This window comes from Psittacula echo (genome assembly GCF_963264785.1).
Source record: "Psittacula echo genome assembly, chromosome: 8".
Taxonomy (NCBI): domain Eukaryota; kingdom Metazoa; phylum Chordata; class Aves; order Psittaciformes; family Psittacidae; genus Psittacula; species Psittacula echo.
Genome location: NC_137744.1, coordinates 8409084 through 8432278, shown reverse-complemented (window position 1 = coordinate 8432278; position 23195 = coordinate 8409084). Strand labels below are relative to the sequence as shown.

The following is a 23195-nucleotide window of genomic DNA, read 5'->3' as shown; positions in this document are numbered from 1 at the left end:
GGGACATCACATCTAGGGAGAAAAATTATATCAAAAAAGAAAGAAAGAAGGAATCAGGATGAAGGCCTCCTGTGCTGGGCACCATGTGTTGGGGTGAGCACTGGGAGCTGCGTGGGCAGCTGGACCCTGGGCCAGTGCCTGTGGTGCTGTGCTCACTGCTGGTGTTCCTGACGCTGGAAGGGGTTTTTTATATATATATATAAAAATACTTTCTTCTCCCTGTGGGTGTGTTTTGAAAAGGGGCTTGGGAACAATGAGAATTAACAAGCAGATAGAGAATTAAATGCAGGGTTTGAGTCTTCAAATGTGTGCGCATTTCAGAGCGTGTGTTTGTGCCAAGATAAACTCTGTCAGGAATAAACATCATTGGACATGAAAGGCTAATTACAGATTGGCGCTCCGCAGGTGGGAGGAGGGAATTTTCACCAATTAGAATGGAACTTTTCTGTTTTCCATAAAATTGCTGGATGAAAACGCTGCCGGGGCTGCTGCGGTGTTTGACAGTGCAGTTGAAGGAGGGATGCTCGCCCCAGGCCATGCCGGATTTCCCCCTGGTACTAAAGAGGCTTTACCAGTTCGTTCAAGCAGGAGCTGCATCAGGGCACCGGTTTTGCCCAACAGCAGTTGAACCCCAAGAGCTTCCCACTTGCAACCCTTGGCTCTCCCCCAGCCAGATGGGACATGGGCAAACTTGGTCCAACCCAGCAGCACTTGGAGTCACCCAACATCAGGAGAGATTGGAGTAACCAGTCCCCAGCCTTCTCAAGGGTGCAGGTCATGGAAAGATGTCCGGATGGGATGTGGTGGATGGGAGCCTGTGTTGAGACGAAGTTGTTGCAACCCTAGCTCCTATTTGTTGGGTAACTTTAATGTGTGGTAAGTGAATCATCCCTCAGAAATTGTAAGCCAGAGGCGATGCTGAGAAGAAAAACCTTCCCGGCCTGCAGAGGGGAGAAACGATCCAGCCTGGGCACATAGTGGGTTTCAGCTGCAGAGCATATGCTGCCTTGTTGCTTTTGGATGGATTTCACAAGAACTTGCATTTCTGGACCAGATCTGGGGCCTCCAAGGCCGAGTGGGAGCCGGGCTCTGGATGGGGAGAATGGGATGCAGCTCAGACATGAGCTCCAACGCCATTTTGCTCTAAACAGGGTTGAATTTTACGGGTTTGGAATGAAACGATGCAAAATGTGGCTGGGGCTGAGTTTCTCCGAGATGCTCAGTGCATGAACTTCAGGAAAACACTCTGCGCCTGCCGCTTGCCAAGCAAAACCACAGATCTGTCTCCATCTCTGCTTAACATGGCCACAGGACAGCTAATATTGAGACTTTCCTCTCACATAAGCTGGTATCTGCCACTTAGTGGTTACAGGAGGTGGCCTGAGCACTGTCCCTTAAAAGTCCCCTGTGTCCTTTAGAGCAAGGGAAGGCAGAGAGGCCTGATAGGGAGAGATGTAGTGTGTTTTAAAGCATAGCGCGTTCCCATCCTGTCCTGCTCTGCTTCCCTGTGCCCCTGAACCAGGTAAAACCTGATTCTTTAGGTTTCCTATGGCAAAGACCGGATGGATGCCTGCTGGGTCTGGTCTCTGAGAAGCTGTTGTGTTATCCATGGTCATGGGAATGTACAGTGATGACGGTAGCTGCCACTTGTTCAGTGACATTCCCACTTTTCCTTAGTTTGTCCTAATACTGTCACAAACAGGGCACCGAAAGGGTCTTTAGCCAGACCTGACCTTGAATAATTCCTCTGAATAATTCTATTTATTCCAATTTTCAGTCTTTTATGGAGTTGTTTCCAAAAGAAGGAAGGGGGGGAGAAGTGAGCCAAACCTGATAAAGGAGGACTTTGTTCTGAAGCTTTAGGGTATGGTACCAAGCAGGGCTTGCTATACAATTAATGAGTTTATCTGGCTTTTAGCTGCACGTGATGCATGGTGGCTGCCACTGCATGGCCCTACCACCACCTCCCATCCACAGGAGCACAGCTGCTCCTCAGCTTTGGTTTGCTGCTCTTTAGCTTAGTTTCCCTTCCTGCTGTGCATTGCAGTGGCCTCCTCAGATGTGACTTTGTGTCTGCCTTCATCTAAGCCTTGACCTACCCTGCTGGGATGGGCTTGGTCCATGGGGGGTGTTGAGCATATGGGGCCGAGCCGTCAGGATCATTTCAGGCTGTACTTTGAGCAAGAGGATGACGCAAATTGCTTTTTAAGGGCACAAGATGAAACAGCTGCTTCATTTCCACTGCAGATGTGCGGCGGGTGGCATGCATCAGCTCCACAGGGGATGGGTACAGCAGTCTGCTTCCCCACAGTGTCTATGTAGGTAGGGCCATCAGATTGCTTGGACTTACAGGCCACCTGCAAAGGGAGCCGGGTAGGGCTGGGAAGGGCTTTGAAGATGTGTGATGAGGTTCATCATGCTAGTAGAGCTTCCCTGTCCTCAGAAAACGGGAGTCAAGAGGCTACTTATTCCTTGGAGGAACAGTGCAGATGGGGAGATGGAAGTGAATTACCTTTGGCTGCCGCATCTCTCATCCAAGAAATGCCAAGTACCGGGGCAAGGTGACCCGCTGCAGCATGTCCCCATCCCCTCCAGCAGCCGTCGTGTCCTGGCTGCACCGCACAAGCGGGAGAAGCCGCGGGAAGCGAGGGAAGACACTTCCTCCAGTGGCGGATCTGAGGTCACCTCCTGGCCCTTGATCCCTCCAGCCGGAGGTATTTGGGTCAGCGGGGAAGCACGTCTGAGAGCGACGTCCCTTCCTTCTCTCTCCCTGGAGATTAGTTTTTAAAGGAACAAATAGGCTTGGCCACAAGTGCTACGCAGTACGAGGGTTTAATGATGTTTTTTGGAACAATGAGCTAAATACCAGGATCTGCGTCTTGGAGCGGTGATGTATTCTCCTGTTGTTTCTCACCTTCCTGCCACCCACCTTGCTCTGCTCCCAGAAACCTTATTCAGCTCAGGAAAAAGCCAGCAAGGAGCTTTTCATCCTTTTGGGATGGCCACGCATGAAAGAAAGCTGATCCGGTGTCTGGAACCTGGGACCTGCCTGGACTGACCCCAGGGGTCCTGCCTGTCTCTTGCTGCCATGAACATGTGGACATGGTGCTCATAGCCCTCCCTGGTCCCTTGGCATCACCAGCCCTATTGCAGGTCCTGACCCTCGTGTGCCAGTTCTCCTCTGGGTCTGCAGCAGCGTTGGCACTCGCTGGCAGGAGGACCTAGTGGCTGAAGGACATCTGGTACCAGAGCTCCATCATGGGCACAGCTTGATGTTGGGTTGATGGTCAAATGGGTCACCTGCCCAGTTTCTACTGCCTTGAGCCCAGAGTGAGCAGTGCCAGGGATGAAGGTTCAGCTTGGCCACGTCTCCTACATCACTGCATCATGTTCTTCTTGGAGATCCTCAGCCACTGTATTCCCCTGTCCATGCTGAAGGACACGTTGCTTTGGACCTGCCATAGGCCAACAGTTTGGCTGTCTTTGTGAGTCAAGGTGGGAATAAACAATTCCCACCTTGAATAGTTGGAGCTTCACCCTATGTGATCATGCTGTGGGAGGGCTGCTGGTGGAATGCTCCCCTTGGTCAACCTCTCTGCTCCAGTGAAGGGGCACTCGCCCCATGCTGGGCTCTTTCCATACCACAAAGCATCCCTAGGACCACCAGGAAGGTCCCATCAGCTGTGGAGGCTGCCGGTGGCCTGGGTGGCAGCAGGATGTCATGGTCCATGCCAGAATAAGCAATGAGGAGTTGGGTACATGATCTGGGGGGGGATCATGGCTCCCCAGCTGCTGTTTTATTGCCTTCAGGAGGGATTTTGGGTGGAAGCAGGGTGACATGGGTAGGGCTGATCTTGTATCTCACAGTGCCAAGCAGGGGGAGCTGAGAGGTGGCTTTCAGGGAGGGATAGCATGTGTTGAGCCACTTCTAATGTTACCAGCCCCAAATCAGAAGTCATCTTTGCTACCCCTCACAAAAGGAGATCACTTTAAATGCTTTTTTTCCCTAAAAAAAAACCCCAAAACAAACCCTAAAGAGGTGGTTTCTGAAGCTTTTGGTGTCTTCTTGAAGGCAACCCCAACCCTTGGAGAGGGGGTTTCTTGGCCACCACCAGCCAGATCCCTATGTGGCACCCAGCCAGGCAGCTCCAAAACCAGCCCCTTCAGCTGGCACTCCAGGGACATGGTTGGATTCACGGCACCTTGAGACTCAATCAAGTCTCAACCCAACTCCTGTCCAAGTTCTGCGCAGCTCTTGAGCTCCTTCCAGCCCCATCCCCAGCTGGATTCGGTCCATCGTTTCTTTCAGGATCTGCTTGATCACACCACGCCACTGATAAGGCTTTGTGCCTCTTGTGGGGGCTTGTCTTTGTGTGTTTCAGTATCTCGCCCAGGTTATCAGCCACAGAGGGTTGCGAGGTGTGGCCGGGTGAGGAATTAACGATCTCATCCAAACCTGATGGAAATCAGAAGCAAAGATTCCCCTCTTTTTATTTTTATCCCGTGGGCTTTAAATCAAGTCATAACTTCTCCAGCATCGGAGAAGCTGCCGAAGGGAAGCCCTGACTCAGGCTGGTTAAGCCCTGTCTCGTTTCCACCAGAGGAATAGCTGCCTCTGCCCTTCATGTCTAGGAAAATCCAGGAGAAACTCCAATACCGTGTTACACAGATTGCTAAAAATAAGCCCTCGTTCCCTGGAGCAGATCCAGAGACTCTGGCTCCCTGTCTAAAGGTGCACGTTTGGGACCACACTTCACTTGAACCTCATTTTTATCCCAACCTGTGGTTTTCTGCCTTGGCTTTCCTCCAGCCTTGCCCTGACCCAGGTGAAGGAGATCACCACTATCACATTGGGAATAAAATGGGAGTGTGGGGGTGAGAGGAATCACACAACCCCTTCCCCAGGGGCTGCCTTGGTGTGAATCATGCTGGGACCAAAGTGGGGACCGAGGTGGCTTTCTCCTGCCCCCAGATCTTGCTGAGGTTTCCTTCCAGTGCTGGAGCTCGCCCAGCCCTCCTGGCTTCCCGGGGCTTCGCTGGAAAGACAAAACCCCGCTCTGGAAGTGAGGCTATTGTTCTTACTAATTTTAACTTTATGTTCTTCCCCAAGCCTATTTTTATTCATTGCTTGTGGTAAGCCCTTTCTCTAAGGTAGAGCAATTTGCCACGGGACTCTATTTTTGTGTTTACCGGTTTTAATTGAGTGCTATCTCCTTTTGACAAACCCAAAGCTGGAGGAGCTTTTAAGCTCCAGTTGCTGAGCCTCTCGCCCTGGGTTTGCTTTGATCTCTGCAGGTGAGTGTGTGTTTTTAGGGCCAGAGACTGATACTGCTTATTTGCATGTAAATCTCTGCGTTATTAAGCTCCGAATCTGGCCCTTTAAATTTAATACTTTGCTTTATGCTTTTATTTCCGCATTTCTTAAAGTAATTTCCAAAAATAACAAACTTCAAACATGATGGGGCCATCTAACATTTTACTGCCTTGGCTGGAGTAAAAGGAACATTTCTGGAAGTATATTATCCAATTTAACGAGCCTTTTCCATCTTGGCTTTGCTCCCACCCCTCACCCCCTCTCGGAGTTGTTTTGGACGGCTCTTTGGAGCTGTGCCACCTAATCCTATTAGAAGGACTTTCATTGCACTGTGCCTTGTGTTTATAACCAAGAAAATCAGCTGGAGAGGGGGGTCCTCTCTGTCTCCCTCACCCTTCTGCATTTTGCTTGGTGTTGAGACAAGAGCCTGGCAAGTCCCACAATGTTCCAGCTTGGACCTTGCTTTTCTTTTCATTGCTCTGCTCTGCATTTGTTAAGGAAGACTTCAGACTAAATCGGATCCTTAAAAAACTTATAACTCATTTGGAAGGGTCAGTTCTTCCCGGGCTAGCAGGGGCTTCTTTGTGTGGTCCTGTCTGAAAGGCAGAGGTTGGACAGGCTCTTACATAACCAGGGTTTGCTATTTTCTGAAGGGACCTGGCTATTTTCTGAAGATCTCATGGCTCTTGAAGGAGGGGTTGTTATTGTGCAGGGCTGTGCTAAAAGGGTTTGCAAAGTGTCTGGTTTGGGTGCAAAAACAACAGCCCCAAAAAAGGGATTAAAAAAAGCAAGGAGCACATGTCCTGGGGCCTGTGTGGGGCAGATCATGCTTGGCAGCCCAGAGCTGAAGCTGGGAGATGCTCCAGGAGGTCCCTCCACTTGGTGCCAGGTAGGGTTGGGGCCCCTTTGTCTGTCCATCCTGCCTCACGCCCAACCAAGGGGACCGCTTTCTTCTCCTCAGAGCTGGTAAACTGAGATGTTTTCCTTACCGCATTGCTTTTCTTGAAATCCTGCCTTCCCTTCCCAAAATAGTCACAGAAACCATTAGAGAGAGACAGTGAAGGGCAGGGAGAAGATGATGAGCTGAAATAATCTGGAAATAATAAAAGCTTCTGGAAAAAAAAGATAGACAGACAGACAGTGGTTTTCTCCAGAGGTGTGTTGGAAAGAGACATGAGATCATGATTCACTTGGGCATCACTTGGCAGGGCCATGGCTGTGATCCAACCTGGCACAACCTGTGTGTCTCCCATCAGCTCAGCTGCAGTGAGAAATTCCCACTGAACATGGGGCAAGGGGCAGGTGGGGCAGTCCTGTCTCTGGGGAGTGGTGATTGGATGAGTGTGGTACCTGGGGACACAGAGCTATAGCTCAAGACAGGAAATCCTTTATAGCCAAAGCCAGGGAGTAGAGGGCTCTGAGGAGCTTGGGGGGCTCCTTATGGAAACAGCATAAGTGGAAGCATCATTAGGGCTCCTGCATTACAGGATGTAGGGCTCCTCATCACACAAGGGCCATTAAGAAAAAAGTGTGCAAAGCTCAGCACCTTCCCTATGACACGTGTGAACCCATGGAGGGGAATAGAAGGAAAACATGACCAGTGAGATGCTGCAGATTGCACCCTGTCCATGATGCTGGTGGGCAGTGCAGTTGATAACGGTGTTCTTTGTGAGCTGTGCCATTAGTAACAGTGTGGTGGGGCTGCTTCTCTGAATGGCCACCTTCAAAGCTTGAGTCAGTCCTTGTTTTTTCCCCTCCTGGCCCCTATTTAATGTTCCACCCTGACGTTCACCTTTCTTCTCTTTCTCCACAGCATGGGTCGGCTCCTTGGCCATGGGCATGATTTTTTTCTGCTCTCCCATTGTCAGCATCTTCACCGACCGGATCGGCTGCAGGACCACGGCAGCAACAGGAGCTGCCATTGCCTTCATTGGGCTGCTTTCCAGCTCCTTCACCAAGTAAGGCTGCAGAGAGGCCATCCAGCTCCTCAGCAAGCTCCTCTTCCTCACTGTTCCCTCCAACCCCTCTGCCTGCATGTTGCTGCTGCCTTTTGGGGCAAAGCAGGCGGTTTCCATCCAGATGAGAGGGCTCCTGGCAGCCCACGTGCAGCTCATGTGCGCTCAGCCTGTTACTCTCCAAACCGAACCAAGTTGCTCTTTTGTCCAAGACAGCAAATTTTACCTGAGTGAGGGGCTTTAGTTTGTGGGATTTCAGCTCTCAGGTCCTTCATTTGATCTTTAAAACACAGTGAGAAGTTGGCGGTGCCACTTGCAGGCAGCTCCAAAGAGACACTCATGGACAAAACCATTCTCTTTTGCAACCAGTTTTGCATTTGGTACTGAAAGTAAATTAATGCTTAGTAAGTTTGGTGGGTGCATTTGGATGTTAGGTATACTTGATTCGGTGTGAGAGTCTTTCCAACCCAAGACATTTGCATCTTTGTGGGAGCAAGAAGAGGTCACCTCTGGGCTCCTTTATGCAGCACTTGTTAAAATGGAGCCTCAAGGGCACTATGGAGACACCCTCCAAAGAATCGTTTTTCTGTAGAAAAAGCATTGCTTTGGGTTGGATTTCAGTTAAAATCAATATTGTTTTAATTAAAATGCTTTAAGTGGGTTTTTTTTAAAGCAAGTATGCACTAGTTTCCCAGTGGGCAAGTTGCCTGTGCTGTGCTCCTCTCTGCCCACCCTGCCTGCACAGGATAGCAAACCACCAGCTCCCTTTCACCCTGGTCATTGAAACCTTCATGTTTGCCCCCTCCCTGGTTCCCTGTGGATATGTGCTGTGCGATGGGTCTCCAAGTCCCCAGCTGTGGGAGCCCCCATTACATGGAGGGAGATTGGGGACCGTGGCAAATTTCAGCCAGTGGCCTTGGAATGCTAAAACCACCTTGGGAAGCAGCATGGGCAGCAGTGTGGAAAGAACCACACTCTGCAGCTTCCTCTGCAGGTGCCACCCCTTTGTGTTCCTAAAGATAATAGTAATCAGAGAAAGTGCAGTCAGTCCTGAAGGGATGCTGGGCTCCTGGCAGTGCAGATCACAGGCACTTCCCATGTAATCTTGCTTTCCTTCTAATCAACGAAGCTTGTAATATTCTCCCCCCCCTTGTAAAACGTTCGTGCAAAGAAAATGAGCTCTTGGGACCGTATTGCTGCCAGTGGTTCGTTGTGTTTGGCTTAAAAAGAACCCAAACAGCACAGACAGAGAAGAGTATTATTTCCAGGAGAGCTCCAGAGCTGAAATTCCCATTTCCTGCCTTTTTGCTCTCAGTTCACATTCCTTTGGCTGCCTTTTAAGGGAGAAAGGAGCCCCTTTGCAGCTGGACTGCAGCGAGGGAAGCTGCCTTCAGCACAGCCGAGCCAGAGGAAGAGCAGCAAGGCTGTGGGATTTGGCATTGCTCCATCTGGATGGTGAAGGCCAATCCTGAAATTTGGAGCTAGCAAGTCCTGCTCACCCAGAACAATGGAGAAGCTTTTCTTTCTGGTCCCCCTTGCCAGCTCCCCCAGCCACAGCTGGAGATGACCCACTCACTGCCAGCTGTGCTACATGCACTGGTGCAGAGGGAGCTGCTGTTCAAGAGCTCCTGCTGTAAAGGGGGACACAGCCTGGGTTTGGTGGGCTCAGGCAGGGCTGGATCAGGCCTGAACAAGCCTTTATCTCCTGGTTTCTCTGAAACGGGTTTGCTCTGTCCAAATGGAGGTGCAGGGGGTTCCCAGCACTTCATCGAGCTGATCCAGAACACCACTCAGCCACTGAGCCTCCAAAGCTCATGCTCAGTACCTCCTGCTCTCAAAGTATTGGGAGTTTCATGTGAAAACCACTAAAGGAACAAATATGGTGAAAAGCAGAGCTCTGGGAAAGGCTGAAGTTTTCTGGATGGGGTTGGGGCAAAGCTTTTCTTCTTTGCTGCCTTGCATCGGGGTGTCTCCTGCACTCATGATCAGCTCTTTCCATGGGAGACCTTGTTAGCCAAGGGAGATAATGCTGCCCATCCCACCACAGGGCAGATGGCCGATTCCCAGCAAGCAGAGTGGGAAATCCTGGCTAAAAAGCATGGCTAAAAGGAGCCCATGCTCATGCAGGGGTGTCTTAGCATCAGCACGGAGCAGATGGCCAACCGCCATTTGTCTCCATTTATCCAACACGTCAGCTTAGTGCAGTGCCAAAGCTGGTGTGACCCAGCCGAGATGGCCAAGGCTGGTGTGTGGGAGGTCAGTGACAGCCTGCATTTCTCAGCTGCTTGCCTGGCTCCTGCAGAAGGGGTTTCTAATGTGGCTTCCTTCTGGAGTAGCTGGAAATTGCCTTTTGTGACAGTCATTTGTCTTTGGGCCGTTGGGTACAGCAAGTGTGCTCTGCTCTCTGCTTGGCTAGCTAAAGAGACAAGCATGTAATGGAAGAAATTATGAGGTTGTAAATGTTTTCTCAGCTTCAAACTCTCTGTTAGATCCGGGCTGCTGTCTTCTTGCTTGCTGCATGAGCAGCTCTCAGTAGTGCATGAGTTGTTCTGAATGTTGGTGTAAAGACCCTGTTTGTGCAGCATGCATGGCCAGTGAGCTGCCCAAAAGGTCCCATCACACTCTCTTCCTGGACTTTCACAGCTGAGTGTACTGCATGGGGATGGAGAGAAGTCTTTCACCTGGCGAGCAGCACAATGGGTTATTTGCACTGCCTAAATTTAGGCTCCTTTCTCAGCTGCTTTTGTTGACAAAACTGGGAGGGCAATTGGGAAATGGCTCCTTCCAAGGGCTCTCCACCTGTTGTGTAGAGCAGCCACTTCGCTCCCTCCTTGAGAGCAGCTACTAGTGTAAGGTACAAATGAGATTGATTAACTGTCTAATTGAAGGTCCCAGAGCAGCTTAAAGAACAACAACTTAATTAACCAGCCTGGAGTCTGGGCAGAAACTCAATGTTTCCTTCCTAAGTGCCTAATAACCAACAAGGCTGGTGCCTTCTGCTTTCAAGCACTCGGTGCAGAATGTTTTCAATTAGTCCTTTCAGTGGGGAAAAAGTGTATTTCCAGCTAAAAATAACCCACCCTGGCTACCTTTAGAAAACCTTGCTTGTTGTAGTTTAAAAACCATTCATGCTAGGTCATCTTCCCAAGGAGGGCAGGTTGGTTGCTGCCCTCTCCTCTTTGAGAAAGCACCCCCAAGCTAGCCTTCATGTTCTGGAAGATTTAACGTGCCAGCTGTGAAATGAGGATAATCCTTGCTTTGGCTAGGGAATAAGCTCTTTAAGGCCAGCCTGTCTGTGTAGCACCTGTGGCATGTGAGACCTGGGTCTTGACTCAGGACCACAGGGGAGAAGACTTCCTTACCTGTGCATAACGTAACCACCTCCATGTGTTCTGGATTTTTCCCCACTAGGTCTCTGGAAGTTCGTTATTTCACGTATGGGATCCTCTTTGGCTGTGGCAGCTCCTTCGCCTTCCAGCCCTCGCTGGTCATCCTTGGTCACTACTTCAAGCGCCGCCTTGGCTTGGCCAACGGCATCGTGGCCGGTGGCAGCTGCCTCATCTCCGTGCCACTTCCCTTCTTCCTGAAGATTGTTGGGGAAGCCATTGGGCTGGCACATACTTTCCAAGTACTCAGTGCCTTAATGCTCATCCAGATATTCTTGTCCATGACCTATCGGCCCATTTTGCCACCTTCTTGTGACTCTCGGCAGGATGGGCAGGACAAGCTGGGCAGCCGGAGCATGAGGCAGCAATGCTGGTCTCAGACACGCAAGTATTTCAACTTGAGGATTTTCCGGAGGAAGACCTATCGGATTTGGGCCTTTGGCATCGCTACTGCTGTCCTGGGATATCTTGTACCCTACATGAACCTGGTGAGAGCCTTGGCTAGGACTGGAATTGAAGGGAGGTCCCTCTCCATGCAGGCAAGGAAGAGGTGGGAAGGTGGAGATGGGCATTAGGGAAAGGGCCACCAAAAGCCTTGAAGCTAAGAAACTGCTGCAGGCGTGTCCTGTAAACAGGGAGAATGATGGGAGGAGGCAGCTTGGTAATGCTGCTGTTTGTCCTCTGTGCCAGGGTGTGCAGAGTGGTCGCTTCACATGGCTCCTGAGAACAAGCATTGGTAACAGGAGAAGAGGAGGCTGCTGGGTTGGTGTGTGCAGGTCACCTTGGTGTAGGCATGAGGGTCACACAACCACAAGCTCTCTGTGGGAAGTCTCGTCCCTTTTTTAGGATATGAGAGGGATTAACTGAGGATTCACATCCTTGCATCCTTCCCTTCATCCTAGGTAAAATACGTGGAGAAGCGATTTCAAGAAACCAAAAAGGACTGGATCCTCCTTGTTTGCCTTGGAGCCATGGCAGGGCTGGGGCGCTTGACTGCAGGCCGCATTGGTGACTGCATTCCCGGGCTGAAGAAGATTTACCTGCAGGTATGTTGTGTCTAACCCTCCATGTAGCTGCTGGCTAACCACTATGGGTCAGGGGATAGCATCTCTACGTCAGTATTAGCACTCTGCTTAGTCACTGTCAACTACAGACTGCAATCCTTTTCTGGTTATTAACTAACACCCTTGTCTGCTGTTAGGGAAGAATATTTATTATAGAAAGGTGCACAGAGAAGTTACACCCTTGACTTGAGGTCTCGGTGTCCTCACCAATCAAAATCAGTTGTACCAGCTCATCCCAAATTGCTGGACAGCCTCTCACCTTCCTGTGGTTTCTGAAGAACAAACTGCTGAAATGTAGCAGCTAATCCAGCAGATAATCCTTCCTAAAGCTTCTTAAAAGGTTATTCATAAAGGCCTCTCCGAGATGAGAGCAGAGGCCGGATGGCATTGCTGGGTCCAGAGGAGGCAGCGATGTCATTGACCTGTTCAGGATCATCTTCATGATACTTCCTGCTGCCCATCCCCACTCATCCTGCACCCCAGTGACGTGCCCACTTTTGTCTCCCCAGGTTGCATCCTTCATGCTGTTGGGCATCCTCTGCATGATGATTCCCCAGTGCCAAGGGTTTGAGGGTGTCATTGTCATCTGCCTCTTCCTCGGCCTTTGCGATGGCTTCTTCACCACCATCATGGCCCCCATTGCCTTCGAGCTGGTGGGGCCCATGCAGGCATCCCAGGCCATAGGGTACCTCATGGGGCTGATGGCTGTGCCCATGACCGCGGGTACGCCGATAGCAGGTTGGTAGTGCCACGGTGCCGGACCTGGACCCAGCTGTTGGGAGGGGGCAGATCCTTGTAGAAGCTTTCAGCTGTGGTGATATTTTGGTGTGAGATCAGATATATTGAATATATTTGAATTTTCTGGGTTATCATGTTGCATGGGGGTTAAAGTATGGGTGTAGCATCACTTCATTGCTATGTCCTGTAGCATCTTGGGGCCTTTCTCCAGGGTGGTGAAAGGTGACCAGAGGGGAAACAGTGAGAATGACCCAAGATCATATTAACTGATTTCTGTTTGAAGGTGAGTTAAAAAATGGCAGACATTAATGTTTTAGAAGTCATTTTAGATATCTAGAGACTGATGGCTAATAGATAACTTCAGCCCTTGGATTGCTGAATCAATGTAAAAGATGGAACCACCCGAACCACCATGGAACCACCCCCAGGTCTTCCGAAGACCTGGGTATGAGTTTAAGCACAGTGATAACCACAATGTTTCTAACAGTGAGCACTTTGAAGAAGCTGGCCCTTGAGCAGCAGAATGTCTGCATCAGCAATTGCAAAGCTAAAGCTGTTTAAGTGCCTCTGTTCTTTCTGCTTCTGGCAGCCAGATTCAGTTTAACACCCCTGTGAAGGAACATGGGGGTTGCAGATGTCTTGCTGTTAGGGTGCTGCTGCAGTACCTTTGCATCAGGCTTGCTGAGTGAAGGGGCTCGTTTCATGGACATAATCCCCAGGCAGGAGGGATATTCCAGTGCTGATAAATAGCAGTGTGTTATTCTCCAAGGATTCCTGGCTGTGTCAGAACTTGCCAAACCAACAAGTGCAGAACCCCATTGGTTTTTAAGGGATCAGTTATTGTTTGTAACTGGCTGACATTCCCATGTAGATCAAATATCGATAAGCAAACCAGGGAGGTTTGCCTTCCAAGTGGAGGTCATCTGCAGAGGAGCAACCTCTGCCCATTTTTATTATGAGCTCTTGGCCGGCAAGGGGCTGGGAAGAGTCACCTGAAGTGTCTGGCTGTTTAACACTGCCTCAGCTTGTGCATGGGATTGTTTGGGATGTGTGCCAATTGTGTCCTGTTCTGGTTACATAGGAAGGACAGCTGAGGCTTGGCTTGGCTTCCTTGCTACACAATGCTGGCTGTGCACATCCTTTAATCGGGGGCATACAAACTCCAAGGAATGCAATGGAAAAAGGATTGGTTTAAAAACCCAGATCTGGTGGTTGGAGCATTCAAGGGAGGAAACGAGCTGGTCATTAGACTGACATGGCTATAATCACTGTTGTTCCTCTCTTTCAGGATACCTCAATGATTATTTTGGGAATTACGACGCAGCCTTTTATTTTGCTGGAGTCCCCCCCATCATCGGCGGCTTGGTGCTCTCTGTTGTCCCACTGGTCCATCAGAGGATGCTGAAGAAGCAGCGCCTGGATTCTGGCAAAGACAAGATGCTGTCCTCGGAGGCGGTGGTGAACGGGGAGCTGCTGCCAGGCTGTCCAGCCTCTGAAGCACACATATAACACCCCGCTCACCGACACTCACTGTCACCACCAGCAGCCTCTCCATAGCCCAAGCACAGGTCCTTTCCTCGACGGACCGTAATTCCCAGTGATTGCAGATGCACTATGTTTGTAAAAGAATAACCCACACAAAGTTCTTCTAGTTAAAGGCTTTTAACTAGCAGAAACGCTCTTTTTTGGGGGACAATTTTGGTTTCAAAGCCTGGTTTTGTTTTTTTTTTTTTCCCTTTAACCATTTTTCTAAGGAGAACTTTCTCACCAGGATCCAAACTCGATCGATCTCCGCTCCTCTCCCTGGTTTTCTATACGTCACAACAGAGGTTTACAGCTAACAAATGCCTTTTCAAAGCAGGCTGCAGATGGAGCTTGTGGAAGCAGCTGCCCATCCTTTGCCTCCGGTGCCACTTGGGTGTCATGTCCAAGCAGGACAGCCCCCTCCCGTCCAGCACCAGAGGCTGGTTTGGAGCCAGCAGATCGGAAGAAGGAAAAAGGCTGCTTTAGTCCAATGCACAAACCAAATAAACGATCGGCGTGTCCTGCTTTAACCTTCTTGTCTCCTTTTCCGCTGCTTTCCCACACACCAGGGAGCTGCAGCTGGGACCATGGGGAGCTTAGCCAGCTCCTGTCTTTCCACTCTCATCCACCAGAGCCACGCAGGAGCAACATGTTCCTGCAAAATATGCCTTAAAAATACATGGACGAGACCAGCAGGTCCCTTAGCCACTTTCCACCTCTGTTTTCTTACTCAGTGACTAATGATTGGGCTTTTAAGGTGTGAAAGAGAGGGGCAGCTCCCAGCACAGCCCACAGTATCTGGCTCCACAAGGTGAAAGCCACGGGCAAGCCGCTGAGATGGACACGTTGGAGAAATCAAGGCACACAGGGTTTGGGATGGAGCCCCATGTGTTATGGGTTCATTTAATGCCAGGAGGCAGCTTCCCTGCCAGGGACAGGGTACCCATGCGTGCATGGATGCAGTTAGATCGGGGTACAGGGTGTCACTGCTCTTTTTTGGGGCCAGTTGTGTATTATGCAGCAATAACCATATGTTAGTATTGGCAGGGGAAGCCCAGTGTTTCCAAAGGGTTTAAAAGCCTTGTCAGTGTTTAACTCGGAGCCTGTGTGTTGCTGTGCAGAGCTAGTGCAGGGTCAATGCTGTCCCCAGGGGGAGAGGGAAAGAGCTCAAGGAAGCAGCACAGCCCCTGGGTACCCACCGCACAGGGCGAAGGCAGAGCTCAGCCTTGTGTAGTCCTGCTGCTGTGGTGGGTCCCCGTGTCAGTGGTGCTGTCCAGGACCAGGGTACCTTTTCCTGGGAATAATAACCCAGGAGAGAGCAAGAAACAAAGCTCATGTTTATCCTGGCTGCAAAAACGTCCTTTGTTGGATTTTCATTTTATTCATCTGCCATTAAAAAGTGAGAAGCCTAAAGAGGGACGTGTGCCACGGGAATCATCCCTCAGTCCCCCCAAACCCTCATGTAGGGGTTTGTAACACCAAGACAAAGCTTTGCTGTTGAAACTCGGTTTCATTTGAGGCCATCCTGTGAGCAGCGGTGGGATCTTTGTATATAGGCTCAGGATCCTGCATGTCCCTCTGGTCCTGGTTTTAATCCACGTTGGCTAATGCATTAGAAGGTCTTGTGTGGTTTTGTGGCCCTTCTGTCCCCGTATGAGCTGGAAAATTAACTGGTGTGTTGTGATGTGTCTGTTTATGACTATAAAACAAGATGTCCATTTGCCTCTTTCTTCTCTACTTTTTTCTGTGACTGTTATTACCCTTCATTGCCTGTATTGCATCATCTGCTACAGCTCTGCTGACCCATTGCTTGGTTTAGGAGGCCATAGGAGGCAGCAGGAGCTTCATCGGGAGGCAGGACATTGCCAGGAGCTGAATCATAGTGTCCGTGCTCTGGCCGCATTGGGATTTGCTGGGTTTATCCTAGGGCAAGGCATTAAAGTGGTGCTTTTCAGCTGGGAGCATTGGCAGTGGGGCATCTTCAAAGCCATCTGATAACTGAATGAAAGAAACACGTTGCATCATAAGTCTTTTTGTGAGTTGGGGCCTTTGTTCAATGAAGTTCTTTAAATCATGTTTTTCATCTTAATGCCCCCTGAAGGAAAGCTTTTGAGGGACTTAAATACAAGAAACAGCTTCTTCAGACCAACAAGAGGACAAACAGAGCTGCCTCAAACCCCTGTCTGGCCTGTGCGAGAGGCTGCAAGGCAGAACCACCGATGACTGCACCCTTGTGAAACTTTGTTGTGGTAAAACCTTGCTGGTCCTAAGATGATTTATGCTTCAAATGCCAAATTTCTACAGATTTCCACTTGCCTTAAATGCTCTGCCTGCCTGCAAAGGTCTTTGCCCCGGGAGGAGCCTGCATTCAGTGCAGTGTGTGCTTAATGCTGCAGCAGCATCAGACCAGCTCTGTGTCAACCAGGAGCCAGCGAGACTCCCAGGAGGGATGGTGGTACCCATGTTCATCCCTCCTGAATTGTGGTCTTTGCCTACTTCTCTTATTATCAGCCCTTTAGGAGATTTCGAGTGATGAGCTGCATTCATGGACTAGCTGAGTTTGGTCAAAGGAATCCATCCCTCATCCTATCCTGGACCAATATCTGGGACCAGCCTCCCAAAACCACTTTCAGCATCTTTGTCTGGTCAAGAACCTGCCCTTGGTCAAGATGAGGGCAAATTCTGCATCAGAGAAGGCATGTTTGAGCAACAGCAATGAAAGGTTCACCTCATCTGCAAACACAGAGGGGAAGAGGAAGGGCAAAGGTTGGAGTAGTCTGTCAACATAAAGGAGTATTTTGGGATTTGTTTGTGAGCTAAACGCTGCCTCTGTGTGTGTGGTTTGTCTCTTGAGTATCAGGCAGTTTAAAAGAACTTTTGCAGACTAGTGGCATGTGAGAGATGGGATTGTGGCCATTTGAACTTCTATAAACAGGGAGAAATTGCATTGGTCTCGTAAACATCCTCTTAGTCTGTTGTAGTCTTGTGCTGTGACAGCAAATAGGTGCAAAAAGCTGAGTCTTAAAACCTCTCCTGTTTCTTCCTGTCAGGATCCACTCATCTTTGCCCAGTACATCCGTGTCCTCCTCTGGATGGACGAGGGCTGAACAGGAGGCAGCATTCACAGTGATACAAGGAAGCTCTTCCCTGTGAGGGTGCTGAGGCACTGGCACAGGTTGCCCAAAGAAGTGATAAATGCTTCATCCCTGGCAGTGTTCAAGGCCAGGTTGGACAGGGCTTGGAGCAACCTGCTCTAGTGGAAGGTGTCCCTGCCCGTGCCAGGGGGTTGGAACTGGGATGATCTTAAGGTCCTTCCCTATCTGAACCATTCTGTGATTCTATGATAGCTACTTTTTATTCAGCTTCCTAATAAACCCCCCAAACTTGTCCCTCAACTGTGAGTGCCGGGCTGTGATTCCTGCCCCGCTCCCTTGGTATGGGAGGGGAACGTGGAGCCCAACACTCCGGGCTCGGCCAGTTTTGGGAACCATGGGAGCAGGTTGAGGGCTCCGGATGGGAAAGGGGTGGAAGGGAGTGGGGAGGGACCCACTTTGCTCTGTGCCCAGAGTGTCTGGAGAGCTGCAGGCTCGCGTGTAGCCTTATGTAAGTGTACAGCAAGCGCGGGACGTGTCCCAGCAGCGCCCTGCTTGGGGCTTGGCTGGGGCTGCCTTTCTAAATCTTTAGCTTGAGGGTGTTCAAAACCGAGCTGTTGTCTTCTCTTCCCTTTTCCTTCTGTTTTTTTTTGGTGCTGCAGAGTGAGCCCTGGGGTTTAACTCCTCTTGCTCTGGCTGAGGGATGGAGTGGGAGCGCCATCCGAGGTGGAAGGGCTCAGGGGTGCTTGTTTTCAGCTTTCGGGTCTCCTGGTGATGGGCAGATGAGCAGGGCAGCAGCTGCAGGAGCTGCCCGGGAAGTGCCATGATTCATGGCTTAGAGCTTTTTTGGAGTTGTGAAACAAAGCTGGAACCATCTGTGGGAGCTGCTTCATTGCAGCGTGCCCTGCCCTGAGGTCCTGTGGCCAGGGAAATGCATGTTTGGAAGTCACATAGCTGAAACTTAACAAACTCTGGCCACTCATTGGCTGGGCTTGAGGTTTCCTAACATTGTCCTGCTGTGGGAGCTGTGGGAAGGCCACATCCTAATTGCCATCAAAGCTTGAGGGCTTTTGCAGGTCTGCTGCGGTACCGTGGGGTTTGGGACCCCTACTTTCAAGGCGTTTTGGCTCTGCCTCCCACCATTGTGGGTGGTTTGCAACCCTCCGGGCTGAGCTGCCTGGTCCGGAGGAGCCAGGAGCAGGAGGTGGCCTGCAGCTGGGCCAGGACATTCCTGACCTTCCATGCCTGACAGTGCCACAGTGATAGAACGTCTCTTCTGGCGTTGGTACGTTGGTGCTAGGAGCAATTTGCACTGGGCAGTCTGATTTGGTGCTGAGGATCTCATCTACGCTTGCTCAGATCACTCTGGTTCAGCATCTTGGGAGGCTTAGGGTGGATTTTAACCCTGGCTGACATCTGCATCTGTGTGTGGCCATACAGACCTCAGAGTAACAACCTGCATAAAGGTAACTTGGACCAAATTCTCTGGACACAGAGGGGGGCAGATCCAGCTGCCCTTTTGCGACCCCTCCATCCTTCACTGCAACCATTACCAGCTTTCACGTGCCTCTGTACCCAACAGTTTTGTTTGGGGGTTACCTTGATTATTTTGGCCTCAGTAATTTTCACACTGGCGGAGTTTGCTTCTCCTTATCCAGCTGGAAGCAGAAAACTGGAATGACTTTGAAAGCCCCAGCTCCTTTGCCAAGGCAAGCGGGGCAGCCCCCTCCTGCCACCCAGCCGCTGCCTTTCTGCCACAAAACCCACACTTGGGCAGCTCTTTTGGGCACTTTTGTTTAACCTTTGGGAAGAGTGATGTGACTGATGGGTGCTCCTTAAATACTCTTCCAGTGTCCTCTGCATAACGCAGGGCAGGGATGGAGCTGGTACCATACAGAGGGGCTCATCCGGCAAGCAATAAACCAAAATAGTGCTGTTTCCTTTCTTTTGGAGAGCCTCTGGAAGGAAAGCAGACACCGGGATGGATGGAGCTGCCATCCCTGTGCAGCTCTGAGTGGGTTTTGTAGCTAAGCCCCAGGGGTGGCTGCAAGGGTGATCATCCCCATGGCCAGGGGGTGACCATTGCTCTGGATGCTTTATCAGCTTGGCACGGCGGCTCCATGGACTTTAGTCCTGGTGACACCAAGGTTATCACTGGGCTTTGGCAGGTCCATCCTGCACAGCCCCTTTTGGGGTGTTTTGTTGCTTTGTCTTTGCAAACGTTGCAATGCCCTTAGTGCTCCCACCAAGGACAGACGCTGCCAGTGTCCCCGTGTCCCCTCTTCCCACCCCAGCCCTGCCACCACAGTGGTAAAACACCGGCACTGATTGCAGGAGCAGGGCTTGGGTCGTTGCTCCCAGCAGAGGCAAAGCAGGAGGGGAAAGAAGCACAGACCCTCCTGTTTTCTGCGAAACATGGCTTTGGAAGGAGGTGTTGTACCTCTGAAGTTTCTCCTCCTTGTGTAACATACTTCCCTGCACTCATCCTCCACCCACCTCCAACCAGCAAGGCAAGCGTAGCTCTTAACCGTAGCATTAGAGGCAAGACTTAGTGTCTATTTTACTAAGGAATGAAGCTTTTTCTCTTTTTTGTTTGTTCGTTTTCAATCACAGCCTGTAAGACGAGTTGTTTACTGGAGCAGGTTTTTGTGTAGCATCAGTGCTGGTTGGTGATGGCCAGATTGCCTCGATGCCGTTGGGTTTTTGGCTTCAATCAAATCATTTTGGGAAAGAACATGGCTTCTCGAGGCCTCAACTCTCCCAGCATATCCTGTTTCAGCCATTTAAACCTATTAAAGCTGGAGACAGGACATTTCTGGAGAGGCTGAGGGCAATTAGGAAATTACCCCGCTCTCCCTCCCCTGCCCTGGAATCCAGCAGGATGAAGCCAAATATTTGCTTTCGGATGGGTGGGTTTGGAGCCAACTCCACATAAAAGCACCGGGGCAAGGCTTGAGTTCTGGGTAACTCATGAGACAGCTTGTTTTTAAGGCAGGACCTCCAGTCCTGCTGCCATCACCCCCCGCTTAGTGAAGCCTGATGTGGTGCCTTTCTCCAGCCCTGCCGCTGTCCAAGGCTGCTGTGGTCGGTGTTAGCTCCGGATGGAAAAGCTCCTGCCCCAACCGGATCCTGCAAAGTGTCTTGGCCTGAAAGCAGTGGCCTGAAAACAGCTGTAATTCCATGTAGAAGTCAGGCCTTGAAGTCCAAAATGATTCCTTTTGTTGTGCCATCTGCTCCTTGTAAGCCATTTGTATTCCCTTCACATTTTGTATCTGCAAGTCAAGTATTTGAATGTGTGTCTTAACCAGTATGAGTATCCTTTCAAAATGTGAATTCCTGGTTGTTGAACTGCAAAAAAAAGAAGAACCCAACCTCCCCCCTATTAGCACATTTTTGTAATTAATGTTTTATGAATGTTGTTTAAAAAAATGGTGTAGAATAAAACCAGTTTAAAAAGGAATAGTGTCCGTGCCTGTGTCCTGCCAGGTTTCCTCTCCCTGTGGCTTTCCCGACTGCTGCCAACTCTCTGCCTGGTGCCTGCCCAGGATCTCCATAGAAAAGGGGCTGGGTTGGTGGAAGTTTGACATGGAACTTATCCCTATCAAGCCTTTAATACACCTTGAGGAAAGGCTGTGCTGAGGTACTGGCGCCTAAAGGAGAGACGAGCTCCTGATGCAATGCAGAAGGGTGGAAGCTGGATGTGGTGGCAGTGGGTGAAGGATGGTCCTTGTCCCTCCCAAGGCATAAAGAGCTAAAACCAATGAAGAAGCTGAGAGCATCTCAGTGCCCAAAGTGGTGTCAGTGAGATCCCTGTGACAGGAACAGGCTCCCCTCCATTGCCCTGGGCACAGCTTTGGCTTCCACCAGTCAGCGCCTTTGCTCCATGGGGTCTCTCACACAGGGACAGCACCACAGCTTGTCTTTTAACTATTGTTAGTAGTATCATTTCTCCTTTTTGGCAGCAGTTTGGGGGCATGGTGAGGCCTCCCAGGTGTTAGCACTGATCACAGGAGAGCTACTCTTTTCTGTCAATAAAAGCAGTTATGGGAGGGTTGAGGGTGGGAAACACCAGGGCTGATTATGCATAAGTGATGCTCCTGTGGCTGTGAGAAATTGAAAACAAGGCTTTTATCAAGGGCTTTGTATTAATGATTCGTTTATGCTGGGTGCTTCAGCTGCCATTAGATGAAAGCTGATGGATGCATTAGTTTTGTATAGCTCAGGCTTTTTATTTTACTTTAATGTGCATCTCAACCCTTTTTCAAGTTAGGGATGTTTACTGCAAATAGTCTTTAAAACCAGGACCCACCAGGAGATAACACCTGGTAAATAGAGATTCAAAGGGAATGAGAGTACAGCAACCAGCTCCTCCGGAGGACTTGGTGCAGTGCATGCAGGGACACAGCTGCATCCCAGGCCTGAGAGTGGAAAGCACCGTGTGAACATGTGGAGCTGCACAGAGCTTCATTTACAGGCAACACAGCAGTCAATGTGACCTGAACACTGTGATCATCCCTGCGCATCTGGGGAGGGTGCTGGGGTGTGTGATAACAGCAGGCTGCACACCCACAGAGACACCCAGAGAGGGATGGGTGAGCCCATCAGCTCATCACAGCCCATCTCCAGAAGCTCCAGGTAAATCAATACATAGATATGTATGTATAGATGTACCTCCATAGGTGTGTTTGTGCATGTGCCCAGTGGGAATCCCCACTCAACCTCACTGCTGGCTAAGCCCAAGGCTCTGTCAGGCTCTTGGGGCCTGGCCCTAATAGATGGAAAGCTGGAAAAGTGGGGAAAAAAGAGTATTTTAGATGAGAGCAAATCCCTGAGTTTTCCAGCAGAAAGGCTGCAAACTAGAAAAGACCAAACCAAGCAACAGCAACAAAAAAAGGATGTTTTCGTTATCGTAACACAATAGTTAAGCGTTTATGTAGCTATTCATGCATTAACATTGCAAGAGCATGGATTAAAACAAGCTGATTCTAGATAATGGTTTACATTTGTACTTACAAAAGGCAACATGTGCATGGATGTTTTATATCTCAAATGTGAACCACATGTTAATGTTTTAGGTTAATAGTTACAAATTACATATGGCTTTAGCTCTATATGTATGCGAATGGCATATATGGAATCTACAGTTCCATTTAGCTGTTATTGTTAAGTTATTCATGCATACTTCCACATATATACATGTGTGTGTGTGCAAGTGGGGGAGGCTGACCACCTGCAAATGGTTACTGGGCATTTGGAGGGTGCTTTTTTGCTCCTCTCTCTGCGGGCTCTGGGCTGGGCTTGCTCTCTTTCATTGTCTTTTCCATCTGTTTTCTTTCTGCAGGACACTTAAATATTATAATCCTTAAATAATAAATAAACCACCCAAACCCAGTCTGCAAATGCCTTTGAAGGAGGCATTGATGAGTGGCCAAAGTGTTTCTTTTTAATCATCTCTGCCTCTAAATGCAACTCCTTCCTAGAGCCATTGCTTTGCTGTCCTTATTTAAAGCAATCAGTCATTAGGAAACAATCCCTTCCCAGGGCTGTTCAGCTGCACCCATGCTCGGCAGGGATGGGAGGGCATCGGCTTGGGGGGGTTTGGGATTCTTTGCCCCAAATGGCGTGCTAGGCATCCATCCCCAGGTCCTGGGATGTGTCAAAGAAGGGAAAGAACATGCTGGAGGGGGTGAGCGTTGGGGTGAGCTCGGGATACGCTCATCTTCCTGCGGGTTGGGTCCCAGGGACTTTTCAAAATGCAATACGGGAAACCGCTTAATACTGGCAGCAGGGCAAAGCCAGGCAGGAAAAACGCATCTATGCTTAGATCTAAGGCAAACAGCACAGTGGAGGCATGGAAAAAGGAGGAGAGGGGGAGTGCAAGGTATGTGTGGCTGGGAGGGAGTGGAGAGACCGGGCTTCCAGTGGTGCTCAGGAGCCAGATCAAGCCCACCCCACCAGTGCAGGAACAGAGCAGCACATTGGGCTGCAAGAAGCACTGATTGCTTTTGGAGCCGTTTGTTGTTCATGCTTTATCCCGGCCGAGGCTTCGGGGTGTGCTGCCTTTTGATGTTGGCACAAGAGCTGCACCAAACAAGTCTGTCCCAATCTCCTGCAGCCCCGCT

At 50.0% G+C, this 23195-nt stretch overlaps 1 protein-coding gene across 1 annotated transcript in view; it reads left to right on the top strand.

The window, feature by feature from the left end:
• The window catches only part of SLC16A2 (solute carrier family 16 member 2), a gene marked incomplete at its 5' end in the record, with an annotated part of 33201 nt that extends 18758 nt beyond the window's left edge, over positions 1–14443 (top strand). Inside the window, 5 exons of the mRNA XM_080624461.1 lie at positions 7128–7272; positions 10681–11143; positions 11558–11701; positions 12229–12457; positions 13746–14443. Of these exons, the coding sequence (XP_080480587.1) occupies positions 7128–7272; positions 10681–11143; positions 11558–11701; positions 12229–12457; positions 13746–13966 (1202 nt within the window). The 3' untranslated portion in view covers positions 13967–14443. The remainder of the gene's footprint in view (positions 1–7127; positions 7273–10680; positions 11144–11557; positions 11702–12228; positions 12458–13745) is intronic.
• Positions 14444–23195: the final 8752 nt, after the last annotated feature.